Here is a 22,054-nt window from a genome sequence, read left to right as displayed (position 1 = left end):
TGCCAATTTCAAACACATTTTAGCTTTAAAGCTTGTGCATGTGTGTGTGTGTGTGTGTGTGTGTGTGTGTGTGTGTGTGTGTGTGTGTGTGTGTGTGTGTGTGTGTGTGTGTGTGGGTAGCATGCCTGCCTGGTTGCCATGCTCAGTGCTGCTCAGCTCGACACCACGCACCACCCCACTACATCCCGCATCACTAGAAAAAGCCCACTTTTTACTGTGTACAATGCAACCTTTATATAAGACCCACATAATGGAGCCAACTCCTTCACTCATGTCCTCATTGTCTTGGCCAGGTTGAGAAAAGGCTGCTCTTTAGAAAACCAGGGCTGAGCTCACCCGTGAATCATGCCAGCAGTCACGCTTGTTCTCTGTCGTCTTTTGTGAGGAAGGCTGCCAGGGAAGAGAGGTGGGTGTTTTCTCGGGGGCGCCCCCCGAGCTCCTCAAGGCATTGACCTTAGCTGGTTTACTGAACGCCGTAGGGGTCAGGTAGGGTTTGTGACCTGGAGTTTCCTGTTTGTGTCTGTGGCCCAGACAGCCGTCATCGTATGGCAGGGTTGGTGGCTGCATGGTGTGTGTAATGGTTTCGTGTGAAGCGCTTGCCTTGCGTTGCTGATGTAGGGGTTGGTGGGTTATCACAGCAGGAACTCTGGCTCCTACCTTTGTAAGTGGCTCATGATGATCAGCACAGCTACGACCGCAAAGGACTGAATCCATATGCGGCGAATGGTATTGTCGCACCACTGCAGCATCTAATGTCCCACTCTCTCTTCTCCCCCTCTACAAAGACACAGCCTCGCACACATGTGAAGATGTCAAGAGTCTGTAACATCTCAGGCACATTATGGCAGGATATTTGGATGGGGTGGGGGAGTGTGGGGAGAGGGATCGGAAAATCAGCATGCAGCAGTCTCCTGCGGTGCTCTGCATTTTCAACATGGAAAAAGCAGCGGGGGTTGCCGTGGCAACAAATCCCAAATCAGCACAGAGCGCACACCCCTCTGTTCCACACCCCCCTACCACCCTTGCAGCCGCCTCCTCCTCCTCCCCCCGTCCCCCTCCTCCTCCGTGGCCACCTCTCAGCAGATCGAGAGCTGCGACCTCAGACCGGCCTACTTAGGGGAGCAGGGATCAGGCTCAGACCAGGGATCATGTCCAAAGCTCCACTCTCGATCCCAGAGCAGGAGCATGTGCCAGCGGATACTGGTGCACAGCAGACAGTCTTCCCTCTTCTCCTCCCTCTTCGTCTTTATTCTATTGCTGCCATTTACTTTGTACTCAAACCCCTCAGAAGGTGATTTGTATCCATAGTCTGCTAAGTAGCAGGTTTTGTCGTTTAAGAGATGTGCTTCTTCCAATCCCTCTCATATTCAGCACATTCATAAATTAAGAGCGGATTGTGGATATTACCGTGGAACTGAGGACAGATCAACTACAAAAGCCAAAAGTGAGAGGCCTGTCAGTTTATCCCAACTTGGTGCCACATAATCCTGATTTGAGCTTATCGCAGTGATTGTAATCACAACAAAGGATTTTGGCTGTCTAGAGTAATATCAGAATTAGGGCTGAAAAGATTGTGGTTATTGTTGTTATTGAATAATCTGTGAATTATGTTTTTTTTCTGCTTAAATCCTTGGTGATTGAGAAGTTCAGAGAACCCAAAGTAGTTTTTTTGTTTTTTCTTGTTTTTCAGACAAAGACGGTATTTAAAGGCGAACATATTTTCAGCTCCATAATTTTGTTCTTGGACTCTACCAGAGTAGCTTTTCACATGGCAGAATCATCTTTATTCATCTTATACTGTCTCATCAGTTCATCCATTAACTGAAACAAGCTGATTTAGCGCCTGTTCTTTAAGGCGGACCTCCCTTTAAGACAAACTTGTTCTGATTGGCTGCCCATACCACTCTCCCTGACATCATTGAACCAAGACTACAAAAAAAGCCTTTAGAGCAGTCTGAAGCCTGAGCTGACTTCATTTGTTTATTATCTTCCACTGTAAGACTTGTGTAAGCCCTTTCAACTCCCCTTTTTAATTTGCAGTGATAAAGAAGCTTGAGCAAGAAAATATTTCACATTTCTGCTTGATTAAACAGCTGAATCGTTTCATTACTCGCTAAAGCATCTTGATTGTGTTGATATTATTGTTTGTTGATTAAGTAATTGATTAAAACATGCTGTAAATTTTCTTTGGACTTTCGCCGATGAGTAATTCACTTCTTATCTCATGCTTCAGCTGTGACGGATAAATAGGCCTTTTTATTAGAGTTACGAGTGCAATTTTTTTTGCTTCCCGTCTAGCACGAAGGGTGTGTGTAACTCAGGGTAACGCAGTGAGCTGTTCCGGAGATGACGGACTGCTGGCTGACCGCGTTGGAGCTGATGTGCTATGAGGCTGAACTGAGTGACGTGCAGCTCTTATGACAGCAGATCTGACGTGCTTTCTCTCATCTTGATTCCTGGATTAATTACAATGCTCCTTGCTTAGCATTTTAATTGGGAGTAATCATATATGTACGAGAAAAGCTGCGCAAAATAATTTCATAAAAACATCCACAGTGTGTGTCATATTTGGGTAAAACAGCCAGCTTTCTTTATCCAAGTCTGCACTGATGAGCTCTAAAATATTCAGCTTTTTTGTGGACACTGACATCGAGTTGTTAATTAAATATTGTTGTGAATATGAATATCACACATTAGTGCGATGTAGTCCATTGTGAGTCAAAAGCTCAGGGTTCACACTGTTCTCAATGCTTGGTTTAAGACTGGTACATTTATGTGCCAGCCTTAATTTCATATGATATGCGTTTTTTCACATGCCTCTAATCATTGAACGGACACATCGCCTGCTGTGGGAGAGGTTATGTAACAATGACGTGCATTTCCTCACCTGTTGTGACAGTTTGTTTCAAACGCTCTGTCAGACTCTCCAGAGCTTCACTCTGACATTACGTTTAACCTTGGAGCAAATCAGGCAATTGACTGTATAACCCCGTACCAAATGTAATGTTTATGTTTTGTTTTTCATTATTTTTAACAACATCCTGACACAAGAGCCAACCACTGTGAAACTATATAAAGGTGCACTTACCAAGAATACTGTTGATATTAATAATAGTAATAGAACCGTGATCTAACATGGAGATACTTTAATCTTAAATTATACTGTAACATGTCAGTGAAAGTGGATATATGCTGGTCATGTCTTCTGCCAATTAGAGGAATGTTGGATAAAAATAAAGCTGCTTATCACTTTAAAACTGATTGATGCTAGCAGATCTTATGACCTCCGTTTCTAGTTGCTCACCTCAAATTTGAAAAAACTTTAGTTGCTTGAAATTGCTCAGCGTCATTTACTTTCTATGATCTATGGTTTCCTGGATGCTGTGAAATCTTTCCTGTCTAGAGGAAGCTTAAGAAGGCTGATTTAAGGAACTGCAAATCATGTAAACTAAAGCTACTATCTTGCAGAACAAGACCAACAATGTGACGCTAAAAAAAGATAAATGGATCCCCTTTAAGAGCCTGTAACCCTCTGTGTGTAATCACTTTTTAAAACCAGCTGCTGTTTCACTCGACTTGGAGATGTTGAGCTGTTCAGTTTCAGTTTTGTTTATCTAGCTCCAGTTTGCAGAAACTATCTCGAGCTGCTTTTTGAAAGTAAAGACATTGGAGAGAAAACCCCAAACATCTGAAATGAGCACTTGGCAATGTTGAAAAGGAGCAACTCTTTTATAAGAGGAAGACACCTGTAGCGGAACCAAGCTAACAGAGGGGCAGCTATTAGCAGATCAGAGGAAAGAACAGAGCAGGAAAAGATGTGCACAGACAGATTTTTGCTCTTTATGTGGATAACACACAAACACTGCTGTTGTCACCTGTTGTCATCTTGTTGATTATTGATTTGCAACCTGATCTGCCAGTTTTTCCAGTTTCTTTCCTCCCCGCATCTCAAATGAAAGGATTTCCTCTTTTCTTCATTTCACATTGTTACAGTTTTTTTTCTTTTCTATTTTCTTTTTTTGCACAAAATGAGCAATTCTTAGGCATCGTCTTGGGCTTTCACATTATAATGTTAGTCATTTTTCACAGTTTTTTCCCGTCCCTGTAGGTGGATTTCCTAATACACTTAGTTTTCAGCTGCATGCCTTCTTTGCAACAACTGTATCCTCTTTTGTTTTATGCACAAAAACAAAGCAAAAGTCTTCATACGAGTCCGAATCATGGTCCCTCACTGATGAGTCATCATCCTTTAAAGGTCAATTGTGGTTTTTAGCCATGTTAGTCCACTTTGTCCTCCAAAGACTACTTTCTACTATTTGGCTCTGGGTAAGTGAGTAAGTTGCGTCCCTGGACAGAATATGGGTTATTAGTTGTATTTCAAGACCAAGGATGTCAATAGGGAGTAGTTGCCAGTCAGGCGAGCCCTCAGGGTTCGCGCTCATGTGTTTTCTTGTCTGGCTCTACTCATCAGCATCACAGACAAACACATGTCCTGATCTGCAGACGCAGTGGAGTCATGATATCTGCATTGAAGTCACAGGGAGAGGCTTGTTTGGTATCTCCTCCAGCCAATCGGTCTCAAATATTGCCTGTCTTGATTTGAAATCTTTTTTTCATTTCCTCCCATAAATTGTCTCGCTGCATTTCTCCCTCTCGCTCACACGTATAGGCTCTCACAATCAGTCGCTCTCGCGCACACAATAAATGTGTCTGGAATGTGTGATGTGGACTCGATGCGGCCCAGGCTAGCCCTGTGCCATTCAGCCGCTAATCCCCCCGGTTTAGGATTTGCTTTTACAGTCCTGTGTGCCAGGGACTGTATTCTAAACTCGGCCGTAAGAATCTCTCACCGACTTGTCATGCTTTCCCAGGAGGAGGAATGCAGTGTGAGCTGAGTCATAATTAACGTCTGTTGATTAGTGCGTTTCATTGTTCGCCCAGTCAGATTCCTGGTGAACTAGTGACATTTTCTTTCTGAATGTGGGATTGTGAAGCATGATGGCAGCCAGATGTTTTTTTGTTTTGTTTTAATTGTAATTACAGGCAGTTTACATTGCATTTCCACAAAGCTTAGATAAACAGCTCAGCGATATTGATCTTGTTCCTCTGTGGTTGAAACGAGCTGTAGCTCTCCTTATTCTTGCAGTAAGTGGGTAACACCTGTAATGTGTATACATTTTTGTTTGGTTTGTCTTCTTCAGGCCTCCCCTTCCTGAGAGCTCTGTGGAGAAGATGAAAAGGTTCCGGCGACGTCTCTCTCAGACTCTTCGAGGCAGTCACACCATCGACGAGTCCCTGTCAGAGCTGGCCGAGCAGATAACGATCGAGGAGAACGGCCTGAAGGACAGCGGTGAGGCCTAAAACTCTTAAATCTTATCGCGTCTATCAAGTATACTGCCACTACCAGCACAGCTTGTCACAACTTTATAAATAAAGCGATTCAAGTGGAGGAACCCAGCTTAAGATTTATGTACAAAATGTCAAAATGTCTGTAAAGTCTGTTTGATGTGATTTATTTCAAACACCAGATTGCCATGCAGAATTTCCAGCACATTTATATAATGAATTCCGTGTCTGAAATGGGATTTAGTGGCTGAATTTTAATGGACTTAATTTGTTTGGCACTTTCATCTAAATCCAAATCCACATTTTTATCTATTGCTGACCCAGAATCTGAAAGTTTAAACTGCTCAAAGTGTAAGCTTTAGCTTCAGCTTGGCGTTAGCAAAAAGATGTTACACTGATGATTGAGGTCCTTTTCTTCCTTTTCTTTCTGAATTTGCTCGCTACAACGAACCTGTCGAATAAGTTTTATGTCCATTCAAGACTCTGAATGCCAGTTTTTAAAGGGGCTGGTACTGGTTGGTGGAAGTTGCTCAGATTTGAAATGAATTGTAGGGATGTCTACTCATATACTAATCATATAAGACCTGTAATTTAATAACTGAATTAAAAACATAAGATAAGAGTCACATGAACAAGAGGAGCCTATATAGAATTTAAATAACTCATCTTGGAAAAGCCAAATGTGTTTGGCACAACACTGCGTTCAGATCATATTTTTGATTACAAAAGCTGTTTAAAAAAAAAAAAAAGGTAGGCATATCTGCCTTCTTGTAAATATAAACTACCTAAACTGCTAAAAAGAGCCCATTTACTCAAAAAAGTCCACAAATCCACAATTCTTGCATATTACAACCACCCCTTATGCAAATTTGATTTTAGGGGGAACTGCTCCTTTAATACTGACTGTTCAGACAATAAATGTGAATTTCACAGGAATGACTTCTTCCACTTCCCAGCTCTGTATTGATTGTTGTGCTCAATCTGTCAGTTTATTTTTTACTGTAAAGACACTCCGTTCTTGCTGGCAGACACTGTATTTATTTATCATCATCCTGCTGAAGGTTGTGGCCTTATAGACGTCAAATAAAAGCCGTGGCACAGCCGCCTATCTCTTTTGATATTTACAAAATCTGCACGGAGCAAGCAAGCCAGGGAGCACGTCTTGGTGTGCTAGCAAGTTGTTGCCATGGTGCTCATGGTCTGGAAACATTTTAGAGTTTCCATGACATTGCCACGGCGACTTGGATGACTTGGTGAAACCAGCGAAGCATCTTGATCCATTTGCTGCCCCCCACTTTTTTTTTCTTTTTATCTTTTTGCTCCTCTTCTTCTCTTTTCAGCACCCCTCCACCCTTTCTCCCCCCTTTTTCCCTTTTCAATCAATCAGATTGTCTAAGCTCCCACGAAGCCCCTCCCCTCCCCCCATCGCCTTCTGAGAACTAACTAGACTTTGTAAAGAGCTTTTTGTGCAGCGACTAACACCAAGTTTGGCCAGAGTGTTCTGTGCTTGTTGAGTGGGGACAGAGAACTATGATGTGTGTGTGTGTGTGTGCGTTCCTGTGTGTGCCTGCTTGCGTGTGGGGGATTTTAGCAGCCTGTGTAACAGCAAGTAGGGTAGAGAGGAGACAGAATGGAGTAGCCAGATGAGATTTGATCTGAACTCTCTGATTGGGGAAAGCGTTGTGGTCCTGATCTGATTATGTAACACTCATAACTGAGGCCAGCGGCAGCAGCAGCTGCCCAGCGATAAGGGAGAGGTGGTATAAGGGCCGGGATAATACATGCCTGCTAAATCACATATATGATGTCAGTCTGTCATGATGTGCCAAAAAACCCCCAACAACAACAAAAAAGAAAGATAATCATGGTTGTAATACATATGTAACATGCCATTTTCCGAATTTTCAGCGACTGTGTTGGCGTAGTAAAATCTGTTTTTATAGCCCAACGAGACCTGAACACCCACAGCAGTCTGAATCGGCCTCAAAAAGGCAGCTTGAATCTTGTAAGCTTAATTTTGGCAATGGGGATTTACGTCAGAAAAATTCACTGAGAATCTGTTGGATCTGGAAACTGGAAACCAGACAATTGGTGAGCTAATATTGTTGAGGCTGGTGGTGATGATATGCAGGCTGGTAATGACTACGCTGTTATTCCTGGCCAGAGTGGGACTTTAAGAGGGGGTACTTTTAAAAAAGTAGACATGTATAACTCAGAAAGTATGTGGAGGTTGTGACCAGTTAAAAAGTAATTCAGAAACTGTTGAATAGAATCATTAGCAATCTCACTCAGCTGTAATCAGGACAATCTGTAGCATTTTGCTGTTATTTAAGTAAAATGTCAAAATGTAAAATTCCCCCCACACACACAAATTACAAATTTGTTAGTTTTGACTTCTCCTTATCAGCGCTTATGATGCAATATTATCCTGGTGGCGACACCTTTAGGAGAATACTGCAGCGAGTTCTTGCGCTGTAATGCCGGGTATAAATGGCTGCATATGTGTGATGACGGCGTGGCAGTGAGCGATGTGACCATTGCAGTGGGTATATTGGCAGGTTAAGGAAGAGGCCGATCATCATTTGGGGAGAGCTGATTCCAACACTTGTTTCTGCAGTCGTATTCTTTCCGTCACTTCCCAGAGTTTGTGACCATAGGTGAGACTAGTAACGTAGACTGACGGGTAAATCGACAGCTTTGCTGTTACGTGCACATTTCTCTTTAGTGTTGCGGTTGCTGTACAGACCAGTACAGCATCAACAACACTGAAGAAGATGCTGCACCAGTCCGGCGATCTCCATTTGCCATTCCCTCCTTCCCTCACTCATGAACAAGACCCCAAGTGTTCAGTCCACCATTTATGACTGAAAACTGTCCTCAGACTTGGAGGTGCTCATGCCAGCTGCTTCAGACTCAGTTATAAACCGACCCAGTGCAAGATGGCAGTCGTCTTTTGGTGAAGCTAACAGAACCACATCAAAAAGCAAGATGAAATCCTCTGACCACAGAACCCTCCACCTATGATTGTGTCTAAAAATTAAATCCATAAAAATTATGAGCACATTTGGTGACAAAGGGATGCTCTGGCAGTCTGACTGGAAACAGGTCTGATTTATGTGAAACGAGCTGCCACTGTGGTTGAACAGTGAGTTCAATACTCCGTCCTCCTCAAGCCCCTTTTGTGGGTCAATAGAACACTTTAACATTGGGGAAACTCCCCCACACCTCAAGAAGGTAAAGATCTGGTTCAATGTCCTGTTGCCAGGATGAAATCCCCCAACTCCTTATTCTCTGCAGTATTCCTAGACCTTCCCAGGTGCTGGAGAGGAGAATCCCTCCTTTGGTCTAACCATGTTTTCAGATGCGTTCTTGTCTATAAACGCTCAACAATTTGTTGTAGGAGAGAGTGCAGCACGGATAGAGCGTGCAGGAGTACATACCCGTAATACAACCACTTGTTTGGTGTGACTTTACTGGACCATTACCCACCTCAAATTAGCAATGAGCGTTTGACTCTAGCTAAAAGCACTTTGGTTAGTTCCCTAAATTTTCTCTATACACGAAAACTTTGCCTACTATTAACTTGCTTTTGTGTGGGTTTTGTTTCTGTTTTTTTTGGGTTTTTTTTAAACAAAATGGATCTACTCTTGATAAACCAGGTAATCCACTCTGTGTTCAAAGGCTGATGATGTTAATGGCTTTACCAAACAAGGTCATGACAAACAGCGGTGGACTGTAAAACCCAAGCCCTTGCATTACAGGTCCTAAACACATACAAACACTTTTCTGCCTGACAGTTGTTTTTTGTTTGTTTGTTTGTTTTTGCAGGGACATAAACCAATCTATCTAATCAATAATCATTATTCTTGGGAAGTAATTATCTCCTCTGTAACTGTTGACTTATGTCTTGTCCTTGTCCTGTCTGCTCTTTTTGCATACATGGGCCTCTGTCTGAGTTTTGACTTCTGCTCATCTTCTCCTGGGTGTTCTTTTCTCCTCATTGTCATATTTGGTGTTTTGCTGGGTGCTAGATCTTCCAGATATTAAATCATTCAACTCTGTCAGCTCTAGTCGTGCTTTTGGACAAAAGCTGTTCATTGTCAGTGGTAGATCCTTTCCACAAGCCAAACTCACACACCTTAGACCAGGGTTGGGGAATCCAGGCCTCAAGGGCCAGCGTCCTGCACGTTTTAGATCTCACCCTGGGTCAACACACCTGAATAAAATGATCAGTTCATTACCAGGCCTCTGGAGAACTTCAGGACATATTGAGGAGGTTATTTAGCCATTTAAATCAGCTGTGTTGGATCAAGGACACATCTAAAACCTGTAGGACACCGGCCCCCGAATTCCCCACCCCTGCCTTAGACTGTCAGGCATTTGTTTACAGACTTTCATACACTTTTGATTATTTACAGTACAGGGGTTACACTGATTAAGAAAACATTGCTGTTCTCCTGGCTATGTGTACAATTAGGTAACCCGAAGTTCATTGGGAAGATGTGATACTCAAATATCAAAACAGATTAAGGTTCAATTTAATTCACTGTTTTTTTGTTTTGTTTTGTTTTTAGTGAGAAATTTGTTAATTTACAGTGTAGAACCTAATGTATATCAACCCAGCAGTTTCATTTTTATTGGTCACCTTGATACAAAGCCTAACAATACAGTGTGTATATAAAAGATGGAAGGTGACACAAAGTGGTTTGGTAATTATAAGGAAAGTATCAAAGAGGCACATTTTGAGGCCTTAATATAAAAGTTTTGGCTGCGGTCATGTAGAATTTCTTTCTGATTTAGAAGTTACTTTGATGAATCAAAGGGTGGACTACTAATTTATCAACTATTGGTAGCAAGGCTGGTTAACAAGATGTATGCTTGAATTGTACTGCTGCAGCACAGAGACACAAAATAAGTGCTAAGAACGCACTAATAAAGTAACAGAAGTCACAATAAGCACAAATACCTGGAATGGTCTGCACCACTCAGCAAGCCGTAATATCAGTCAGTCTATTAAAATGCTACAGAAGGCAGGAAACACGCACACACACACACACACAGTGAAGAGGCCCAGTTTAATAACTGACAGAAGAGGAGGCTTACCAGACTCTGAGTGGCTCCAGCTGCCTCAGTCAGTGCAGCCATGCTCAGTTATCCAGGTGGATGAGTTATAAAACCTGGAGTTGTTATGAAAGTTGAAACTATCATTTTTTTTTCTGTAAATGTAATCAAATTGACCAAAACTATGTCCTTTTGGAGGGAGCCTCAAGTGGCACTTAGAGGAACTGCAGTTTTTGTCATTTTGGGGGGTTTCATTTTTAATCTCTGGAGGTTGCCCCTTGGTTAATTCCAAATTTGAAGCCTTGATCTTCCCTCAATAATGCCACTGTCTTCTTTTTGTTAGAACCAGGAGTATGAGAGCGGTAAAGTGCTAAGTTAGTTGGTAATACTAGTGTTATAGCTTAGCGAGGCACATCACCAAAACTAAAGTAGACTTCTTGGATGGTCTGTAGCATCCAGCGTGTTCTGATATTTGTTAGATAATACCATTCAAAAAGACTTAAATGCCACAAAACGCTGTTGATGGGTAAGATTCAGGGACTTGAATAAGCAGAGGCGCCGTCTAGCAGATGGGTAGTGCCTCCTCTGTGTCAGTATCTAGCTGTTAGTAAGTAGTCGTGATCCCCATAATGCAAATTTTGAGCTTAATAACATTTAGAAAGGGGAAAACAACCCATCCGCCACCCAGTTTTTATAAGAACTGGCTGTTATGTAGTGACGCAATCAGCAAGATAAATCATCCGACACATAAGATTGTCAGAGTACCTCAGGATGAATTTATCATTGGATTGCTTTGAAGTGCATTAATCACATATTGGCCATGATGAGTCTTGTTCACATTAATACCACTTTCTTTCAGCGCCATGACTACAATGTTTTGTTTTGGGGTTTTTGTATTTTGTTCTCATCTGTTGATATGTGCTTGTATACTGTGTGTCCTGTCATCATCAAAAAAACACAACAAACTCTTTCTTCTCCAGCAGAGCCCATTGTGAGGAACGGCCGTCCTCCATCAGCCCACAGTGTCCACTCATTTCTTCACCAGTACACAGGCTCTTTTAAAAAGCCACCGCTCAGACGGCCTCAGAGCGTCATCGGAGGAGGACTAGGCTCTCTCATGGTCATGCCTCGCAATGGTAGTCGCCTTGGTGAGTCACGCCTAACCTGCCTGCTGTCAAATTTAATATTTGACTTTTATATTTCTGGCTTGAAATGAAGAAATAGCCAACGATTTCTTTTGTGACCATACGTGGAAGGTGTTGAGCTGCTGCTGGGCCTAAATTCCTTGTCATACCCATTTCTGTTGAGGGAACTGTATCACGCATGTGCTCAAAGAAATCATTGCTTTGTGCAAAGATGCACTTCAATTTATCCGCTTTTGTGGCCGCATTTTTGTCCTTTTTGCAAAGAAATATAACTAAAAATAACGACTCTGAAAACCAAGTTTGCTGTCAACTTGGATTTTCAGCCCAGATACAAATTCAAAATATGAATAAAACCCCTGGAGGGAATGAAAATGCTGCAATAGTGTATGAATGAGAGCAGAGTTTTCTCAGGCGTGGGTAAATTACTCCGTGATGTATGGCTTTGTCTCATAAAGCCTGTGGCACTGAAATAAAATCTAAGTCAAACTCATTAAGAATATTTACCTCTTGTATATCGTCTGTCTGATACAGCCAGTAGCTTGATAAGAAAAGAGGGAGTCATAAAAGTGTCCGAGAGAGTGTTTTTCTTTCCTGTTGAAGTCATTATCTGGTGTTGCACCCTGCCCTGTTTTTACAGACCTGCTCCATTTGTCAACCCCCCGTGCTCTCTGTAAACTTTTCTCTTCGCTCATCTCCAGATATCGTCCACGAGAACCTGAAGATGGGGTCAGACGGAGAGAGCGACCAGGCATCCGGGACTTCCTCTGATGAGGTGCAGTCGCCCACGGGTGTTTGTCTGAGGAACAGAGGGAACAGACGCATCTCTGCGGAGGTGAGATTTGGCTCTGTGTTTTCAGAGCTCCGTCGTTGTCCTTGTGTAGCCTCTCTGCTTTGCAAAGTGTGGATATATTGTAGTGTGAGTCACTGCAGGGCCTACACTTAACTCAGTGGGACGATTGACTGTGTTGCCACACATCTCCTCACCTGGTGTGATGGTTCAAATTCCACTTTGTTAATAAGCGTGCGCTGCGATGACTTCACTGATAAATGACAATAGACCTATCTGTAAGACGCGAATGTGAGCTCCGTGCTGTAACTCGGCGTGGGTGTATTTGTGCAGTGTGTCATATACACACACTGCACAAATACACAAATCCTCGGCTCCTGTTGCAATGTGAGCAGCGCACACATAATGTTCAGACTGATTTCATGTAATGTTCCTCTCAAGTTGGTTTTGAAATCTACTTTAAAGAATCTTTTATTCGTCAGCACATCCACCCACCCAAAACCCCCTCTGATTTACTTCCTCTTTCTCAAACACACAGAGCCAGACACGGGCAGTTCGATTGCGTTTCTCCGGTGGTTACATAATCTCAACACATTACAGAAGACATCTCACTGTAATTGCTTTTATCTAAAAGGCATTCCATTTTCCCACAAGTATTTTTTGGATCCAGGGCGTTTATTTCTGCACATATTAACAACAGTAATTCTTTTCTATTTCATTGATTTATATTTTTGTTCCTACATGAACATGATTCCAAAATAGTTTCCTTTATTAAAGCTGTATGTTCAAAGCCAACAAGAAGAATCTGTGGCATGAATCTGATTGTTTCACATACTGTAGATTACAGAGATGGACACAGAGTACCTGTGCAACAACAACAAATAATAAACACAAATGTGTGTTTGTGTTTGCACCCCCTGTTTTGTGTTCTCATGGATCATTATGATGTCACATGGAGGTGCCCTACCCACCTGTTGGTCAAACAATCTATTTGCTATGTGCAGCCAATCAGAAGAAAGTTAGCCTTATCTCTTCCCCACATAGAGACAACATTTGACAACCTCTTCTGTACTTAAGACTTCTGTACTCAATAACCATGAACCATTTGAAAAGGTTCCAAGTTTTTATAGGGTAGCTGGATAGGCTGAGGCCAGCCTCACTACCTTCTGATGCACACCTTTTTGTAATTTTGTTCTAACAGCAGGCCTGAAATATGACGCAAAGAGCTCAGTTCAGAAAAGAGGGTGAAGCGTTAGTCCTGGTAGGCTTTCAATGGGTAAAGAGTCGCCTTGCCTTATTAAACATTCAAAACTGGTCTAGCAGAGGCAAAGAATATAGCTGTGGAGCCAAAGATGGGCGCATTAAGTCTGCTTTAAATAAAAAACAACTTGTTATGTATGTTTTTATTAGTCCAGTTTAACTTATTGTAGATTTACTTTTACTGAGAAACAAATGTTACTTTGACTCAAGCACGCTACTACTACATCAAACTTTGCAAAACTCATTTATTCCAGTGATCCGCAGATATCTGTATTAATTCATATCTGCAAGGAAATGGTGACGGATTGTCATCATCATCATAGAGAAGTTTGTCAAACAGCTGTTTAAAGTTTTATTCTTTACATATAAGCAGAGGTAACATGTCATTTTACTGTTTCAATCAATATCTGACCCGATCCCTCCCAAAACCAATAATTGGTCCCTTTAGCCCAACGTAAGCTCTACCAATAGGACTTCAGGCCGTGCAGCTGACATAAAGTAATGCAACGAGCCGCCCACTTTCCCCCTGAACTGTGGCAGGAGTTACTTCATAACATCGCCATTCTCAACTCAAATTATATTAAAAAAAAGCATGACAGGAAAATAGATTCATATCCATCCATAGTTTTCATTTCCTTTTTCTGCATCACTGTTTTAGACACTTTTTCACCTTCTGTCTTTCTCTTTTTCAGAGACTTATTTTTCTTTGTGTTAATACAAAATATAATATAAAATGCAAAGAAAGACTTTCCAGTTTTACATAAAAGGAGTCAAAGGAGAGAAAAAAAAGAAACTGTAAGGAAAAGGACTTCCTTATAGTCTTGTGTTTTTATAGGTACAGTTGATGCCACTGAACCACATGTTTTCACACTAGCTGCTGGGTGGAAGGAAAAGTTCTGATTGAACAGCACACACTTCCCTCCTTCTGTTTATTGGTTGCTTTGATTGCAACCCCTGTGGGAGTTTACAAGCAGATAGCAGCATCTGCACAGACAAACCAAGCATGCAAACCTGCACGAGTAGAGGGGAAAAATGCTTGGGGTTTAGTTAAGCTGCATTTGAGGCTGCCCACACAGAGAGATGATACATCAACTCTTGCTGCTTTTTTGAGCGTGTCTGCAAGCAGTACACCTCACACTTCCTGTGACTGTTTCACAGCCAGATAAAGTTTTTAGTTTTTTGGACACGCTCACAGTTCTACTTGCAGCTTCTGTCAGCCCAGCAAATCCAGTGTACTGTTTGAATGAACAGAGTGATTGACTGCAGGCTTGTTGTTGATGAAGTGATCCAACAGTGAAATCAGTGTGCGGCCTTGTTCTTTGTCCCCTCTGTGCCACTGTGACACTTGGAGAAGGGACGGCAGAGCAGAAAAAATAGGAGGAGGAGCGAGGACGTCCCTTTGGGCTGGTCAGGTAGCAGATTGTTCTCCTCGGACTGCAGTGGAAGCAGTGCCATTTTGGGATTACATCACGAGGATTACTGTAATACGGTCCAGATGGGCCCCTGTTGTAACAGATTAGGACGAGTTGATTGGACAAACTGGAGGGGGGTGGAGGGGTTGCAAAGGTCAGGTGATGGACGGCATCACTTACTCTGAGGACAAGTCACCAATCCTGGCCCTGCACACTGAAACCACAGAGCAGCAGAGCGAAATCTAATGTATATTCTTAAACAAATAAAGACAAGCAGAGTTCCTGTTATGTTGATATGTGCAGAGTGCTTTTGTTTTCTCTTTTTGAGAATCCAGAGCTGTGGTGTCTTTACTTAAAAATGTTTTTGTGAACAGTTAAAGCTAAAACAATAAGCAAACCTCTTTATTGCCTTGAAATGAATGTTTTTATGAGTTTGTATTTAGTTTGTACGCACACAAAACAATAGAGATGCCGAATCTGCACCAGGATGTCAACTTGCTCCAAGTTTTAATGAAGACTACACTTCCTGGAAGCTGATCACATGGCTAAATGTGTTTGCTGTTAACAACCACAGAGCAGAAAGCTGACTCACAGTCACCGTTTAACGCAAAGGCTGAAAGTCACCGATCCTTCTAGAAGTCGGTCAATTTCAGTTTACGGGTTTATGAGCTTGTCTCTGAACTTGTGTTGAAATTTGAAAAAGGTTGAGGTTGCGTTTTGCTTCTGTGCGTGTTGGCTAAGATGGAGGGAGGAAGCAGTGGGGTGTCCGGTGTTACCTCAGAGGGAGTGGAAGTAGATTTACAGAGAGAAACGTGGGATTAATAGTAATCTAACAAATAGAGGAAATGCATGATGGGAAGAATCCAGGTGTTAGATTTTAACTGTTTGATTGTATTATGTGTGTTTGAGGGATTTTTATATAAAGAATCATTAGAATCATGCTTTGTGTGCTTGTTTTACTTCTTTAAAAAGACTTACCCTGAACTCTTAAGGGCTCCACATACGGCCTTTACCATGAACACAAGTCTAAAACTGTCACTGTGTGGCTGCACACGCACGTACCACACTGGCTTCTCTGTTAACCGGTGAGGCCTAAAGTACACCCACAGATTCTGCTTGTTTACTTTGGGTTTCTGCCATTTTGTATCCAATCAGAGGTATTTATTCAGAGATTATGTTGTTTGCTAAGGGTTTGTTTGTTTATTCATTCAGGTTGATATACCGACTTTTTTTTTTTTTTTTTAAATTGAGTTTTCTTGTTTTTGTGTAGGACCTGAACAAACGTTTGTCCCTGCCAGCTGACATCCGGATACCTGACGGTTACCTGGAGAAGTTTCAAATGAGCAGCCCACCCTTCGACCAGCCGCTGAGCCGACGCTCCCGCAGAGCATCACTGGTGAGAAGAACAAGAGGGATTAGAGGGGAAGAAGTAAGAGAGAAGGTGCTGAAAAGACACGGGAGACAATTGCAAGTTGTCAGAGAGGAGACAAGTGCAGAGTGATACTGTAAACAGGAAGTCGGCCTATTGCACATGTCCTTCACCTTGAAGCTGGACTTGCAGGGGTCACATCATTGGCTAATATACTCTCCTTATTTTTGGAATTTGGTTGAGAAAAATTACGACAAAATAGTTAAAAGTAAAATGTGCATTTAGTTCATTTATTTAGTCATCAAAGTCATTGCAAGCCCAGGAATCTGGGCCAAGATGGAAACACAGAGAAATTCCCTGTGTGGTTCACTGGAAAGCAGGTTTATTCTTGCTGTAGTCGTCCTTGTGTGTGGTGCAAGCCAGAAGTGATGGCACAACTACTGGCTTGTTGTGCATCTCCCAAGTTTTGTAACCTGTCGGGCACATCGTGGGCGGTGAGGTTGGGCTGGAGGCACAAATCCGTGAGCGGGTCAGTCCCTGTGAGCTTTTCGAAGCCACATCAATGCAGTATACACTCACCAACCACTTTATTGGGTACATCTACTACAGGGTTTGGCCCTCTTTTGCCTTCAGAACTACCTTAATTGTTTGTGGCACTGATTAAACAAGGTGCTGGAAACATTCCTCAGAGGCATTGGTCCATATTGACATGATAGCATCACATCATGATAGCATGTCTGCAGATTTGTCAGCTACATCCATGATACAAATCTCCCTTTTCCATTACGTTAAGGTGATCGAATTAGATATCCAGTGACTGTGACACAAACTGAACTTTTGACACAAGGTAGAATTGATCCACGCTTTAATGTTTTTGCACCAAATTGTGACACCACCATCCAAACGTCAGAGCAACAGTTGAGACTCATTAGACCAGGCGAGGTTTTTACAACTTTTCTTGGCCATTTAATGAAAATTGTAGTCTCAGTTTTCTGTTCTTAGCTGACAGGAGTGGACCTGGTGCGGTCTTCTGCTGCTGCAGCCGGTCTGCTTCAAGGTTCCACTTGTTGTGCGCTTCTTCGTACCTCGGTTGTAATAACCTGAGTAACTGTCGCGTTCCTACCAGCTCGAAGCAGTCTGGCCATTCTCCTCTGACCTCTGGCATCAATATGGCCTTTCCTCCCAGAAAACTGCTGCTTACTGAATATTTTCTTTCTTTCAGACTGTTCTCTGTAAGCTCAGAGATGGTTGTGCAGGAAAACCTCAGCTGGCATTTTTCAGCTTTCAGTTTCTGAAATGCCCAGACCCGCCCATCGGGCACCAACAACCACATTCAGAGTCATTTAAATCACCTTTATTTCCCCTTTTGATGCTTAGTTTGATCTTCAACAAGTCATCCTGTACATGTCTACATGCACTGAATTGCTGATATGTGATTGGCTTAATAGATAACATTCAGTTGACCATGTGTACCTAACAAAAGCAGCTGATGACTGCATATCTGTTGTATAGCGAGTGCATCAACCATAACCGCAGCTTCAGTGGCCATCCTGCCACAGTGATCACACTAGCTCATGACCCCTTGAGGATGGGTCTTGAATAAGTGATCTCTTCATGTCACCCGAATAACCACGACACCATAAACTCAATAAATAATTAATTTCCCCAAAAGTATTCATTAATTAATGTTGTTGGTGTTAGCAGTGTGTCAGTTTTGTAAGTACAACATTCTGTGTCACAGATCATTAAAGATCTGCTTATTGATTTTTACATTATTGGGAGTTTTTAGTAGTAAATTCTAAGAGGCAGAGCCATATTTGCTTCAGGGTTCATCATATAGCATTTTGCAGATAAAACTGTAATAACATTAAAAACTAAATTCTTTCTTTTGGTAAAAGCGATAGTGAAGAGTGCTAATTTGAGAATCAGGGGTGGACCAGAATGAGAGAAATGGAAGCAGAGCAAGAGTCAGGAAGTGGCTGCACATGGATAAAGATAGCTCTGAGGGTAATGTTTTATTTAAATGCAGCAAGAAACAGAAGTGAGAGCGTCAGAGTTCACACCTTATCCTCAGCCGATCAGAGCTCATCCTCTCAGCACTCATTTTTGTCACGAGCCTGAACGATTGTCCTGTGCATCTGTCAAAAGCAGAACAGAGGAGTAAGTAACACTCGGCCTCGCCCAGGCCCAACTTTATTTGCATACACACCCCTTTGCAGAGTTTTTTCAAAAGCACTGACTGGATTTGCTCAGATGATTGGCTGTCAGACCTCTCAGCTTTTCTGGCGCTGGTCTTTATCCAGTGCACAGGTCTGTTTAAGCCTTCTGAAGATGCTGGCTTGCAGCAGTGACAGTTATAGCTCAGTTATTAAGTAGTTTGTGTGTGTTCTGGTTATAACTGAATAGTTGTGAAGCGTTTAGTGATTTATTATGCGTGGAAGTAATGATTGTTTCAGTTATTATTTATCGTGGAGAATATTGGGTCAATTGATCAAGCAATCCTTGGTATATTAAATGATGAGAGTAGTAAAATGTGATGTGAAACGACACAACCGTATTATTCTTAGCACACATGAGAAACTGAGAAAAATCCAAATATTAGAGAAACTGAAACTAGCTATTTTTTTTATTATATATTTAGCTCAAAAATATAAATGAAAACATGTTGTTTGTTCGACTCGCCCATAGACATGTTGTAAAAAGCCATCGGGTCTTTGTCACAAGCAATTAGTCAGGATGCTGGTTTGGTTGTGTGACCCCCACCCCCCACGCCCTGCTCTGTGATGCTGCAAGGCCATCATGAGGATTTGTCCTGGTGTGTGTAAGCCTGTCACTGCTAATAAAGACACTACCCTCATTAATGCTTTTTGTCCTTTTCTTCCCTCCAGTCAGAAATTGGATTTGGGAAGCTGGAGACCTACATCAAACTGGACAAACTGGGGGAGGTATGTGGCACAGTTTACCTTGAAAGCCTTTCTTTATCACCCCAGGTGCAAACGTTCTCATAGTGAGTGATTAAAGTGCACACAGGCACAGTTGTGGAGTTTACTTTTAACCTGAAACACTGAACCCCCACTTCTTTTCCTGCTGTATAGGGCACGTATGCTACTGTGTACAAGGGGCGGAGTAAGCTGACAGACAACCTCGTGGCGCTGAAAGAGATCAGACTGGAGCACGAAGAAGGAGCACCGTGCACGGCTATCCGAGAAGGTACAAAAGATTTTAGCCACAGAACGCTATTTGGTCACCAAGCAGTCAAATATAAGTGCTTGAACTTTTTTTACTTATATAAGCTGATTTGTTTTACGTTTTATGAACAGTGACGTTTGAACATCTGCAGCAAGATGGAGTGCAAAAAACAACTTAGTTAACTGAAATAGAAAAGCAGATTTTAGATTAAATGCTCCTAGAAAACAACCTCAAATACAAACATACAGGTCGTGCCTGTAGGTGGTCAGGTTTGTAAATATATCCCAGCACCAGCAGACACTGGTAGATTTGGAATTTTGTGGAATTTTTACACAAGCCGAGTCTGCACATAACAGACAACTTAGCGAGGACCGATTTTAAATCGTATCTTTATCCACTTAGTTACACTTAGATATTAGCTAAAGATTACACAGTTTAACATGCTTGAAATAATATTTTTGCACCAACAAGCTATTAGCCTAAAACTATGTGGTGTGCAGTGTGATTAAAACAAATTTGAGGAAACTGCACAATTGATTGACAAACGAAGTGATAGACCTAAAAAACAATGTGTCTACAACAGATGAACTCAATTTTGAAGTCATATCCTTAAGAAATAGGAAAACAGTCCAGCAAAGACCTGTCACATGACTTGAGAGATGCATCTGGCCCTGCTTGTTGTTTGCTGAAGCCTCATCAGACGTGGTCTCAGTGGAGGGAGAGCTATCAAGAAGCTATTTGTCAAGAAGAAGAATAGTGAGAAAATGCTGTGGCATGCCACATTACACAAGAAGTGAACTGAAAATCACTGACTTACACGTCTTACGAAGTGATGAAACCAAATTTGACATTTTTGGTTCAAGTCGTTGTCAGTATGTACAGAGAAGGTCAGGAGTGTCTGCATCCATCTGTAAAACACACTGGAGACGCTGCCATGAATCAGGGCTGCGTTTCAGACAGCGATGTTGGAGATCTTGTCAAAATTGGTGAAATTACGAATGCAAATAAAGTCCGATTTTGATCGTGCAGTGCCTGACTGGCAGTGTTTGTTTCTGCCAGTGCAGTGAAAGCATACCTGGACAGAAAATCACACAACACGACACTTAGTCACAGACTGACCTCGGCTTTATTCAAGCATTGACAAAGAATTGAATACAAGGCAGCCAACATCCAAAGAAGAGCTTTGGATGTCTTTCAGAAAGAACGTTTCCTGAAGATTACTTACAATTCTACAAACTTTCTTTATGCCTTATACGCCTCATTTCCATTTATGCTTTTAATAAATCGTTGCACCTATTTCCCAGTTTCCTACCAAATGTAAAGAAATGTGCCGTGGCTTAAGAGTTTTGCAAAGCACTGTATTTCAGTGTCATCTTCTGGCAGCTTGAGTAAATTCAGTTTGCGCTCACTGACGGTGCTTTGTGTTTTTTTAGATGGATAAATGTATTTATTCAAGTTTCTTCATCACCAGGTTTAGCACGTTTCACAAAAAAACGTTGAGTTTGTCATCTTTGAGAGTCTATATGGATCCTTCACTGGGGTTGAACTGGAGGCATTTTCTTCTTTTATTTTGCAGTTTTATGCGACCTTATATGGAGAGCGGTGTTGGCAGCACACTCTTGTTTTGAGACTTTGTTGATTAATTTGAGCCAGATAAGCTTTCTTTGTAAGTCTCAGACATTTTTGTAAGATTGAAGGATTTATAAATAAACCTCTCTTGGCTTAATCAGCGTGAACACAGAGGCATCAGAGCAAGAAGTAAAGCAAATGTTGGTTAATGTTACTTTGAGAGAATAAAAAAATAAGCTGAGTGTAATCACACCCTCGCTGTAACAGCTGTCTTCTTCTTCTTCTTCTTCTTCTTCTTTTTTTCTGCGTGTGTGTTCTTAGTGTCTCTACTGAAGGACCTGAAGCACGGCAACATCGTGACGCTGCACGACATCGTCCACACAGACAAGTCGCTCACACTGGTGTTTGAATACCTGGTGAGACCAGCAAAACCTCTGCAGCCTCCCTCCTGCATGACTCACGATGTTCTCTGCAGGGTTGCTTAGATTAAAATATTTGACGTTATTATTATTCATGACTCTGTGCGGAGTATGAAGGCTTACCAACTGTTGCAGTTTGTGTGCCTGTAGCGTCCCCGCTCTAACGCCCTTCCTCTCTTCTAGGACAAAGACCTTAAGCAGTACATGGATGACTGTGGGAACATCCTGAGCATGCAGAATGTCAAGGTGAGACTCCGCAGGCTGCCTGCTGGCCTGAGCACCTTCATCACCTGTCAAGAGTTTGTAGCTGCTGGTGTGGGTGCAAGAAGCATTGTCAGTGTGCCCCCTGGTGGAGAAGTGTAGACCCAAGGGGATAAGTAAAATGGGCTGCTGCAACCTTCTTTAAACATCCCTGTTTTTAGAGTATTTAATTAAAGAATTTCATTTATGATTGTGCATCTGCAATATATTACTTTGCTGAACACCACTGTTTTTTT

The 22,054-nt window shown here is 42.0% G+C and overlaps 1 protein-coding gene across 2 annotated transcripts in view; it reads left to right on the top strand.

Moving 5' to 3' along the window:
- The window catches only part of LOC102205404 (cyclin-dependent kinase 17), a 34,105-nt gene that overhangs the window by 7,347 nt on the left and 4,704 nt on the right, over positions 1-22,054 (top strand). Inside the window, exons 2-9 of one of the 2 annotated variants that reach the window (XM_005728102.2) lie at positions 5,202-5,350; positions 11,391-11,555; positions 12,251-12,384; positions 16,282-16,407; positions 19,269-19,325; positions 19,476-19,590; positions 21,460-21,554; positions 21,741-21,803. In XM_005728102.2, coding sequence (XP_005728159.1) covers positions 5,233-5,350; positions 11,391-11,555; positions 12,251-12,384; positions 16,282-16,407; positions 19,269-19,325; positions 19,476-19,590; positions 21,460-21,554; positions 21,741-21,803 — 873 coding nt within the window. In that variant the 5' untranslated portion in view covers positions 5,202-5,232. Of the gene's footprint in view, positions 1-5,201; positions 5,351-11,387; positions 11,556-12,250; positions 12,385-16,281; positions 16,408-19,268; positions 19,326-19,475; positions 19,591-21,459; positions 21,555-21,740; positions 21,804-22,054 lie in introns of both variants that reach the window. The other variant, XM_013909568.1, reaches the window with a different exon arrangement.

Source organism: Pundamilia nyererei, unplaced genomic scaffold (genome assembly GCF_000239375.1).
Source record: "Pundamilia nyererei isolate P.nyererei 1_Seehausen unplaced genomic scaffold, PunNye1.0 scaffold00027, whole genome shotgun sequence".
NCBI classification, from domain to species: domain Eukaryota; kingdom Metazoa; phylum Chordata; class Actinopteri; order Cichliformes; family Cichlidae; genus Pundamilia; species Pundamilia nyererei.
This window is presented reverse-complemented; position numbering and strand designations above follow the sequence as displayed.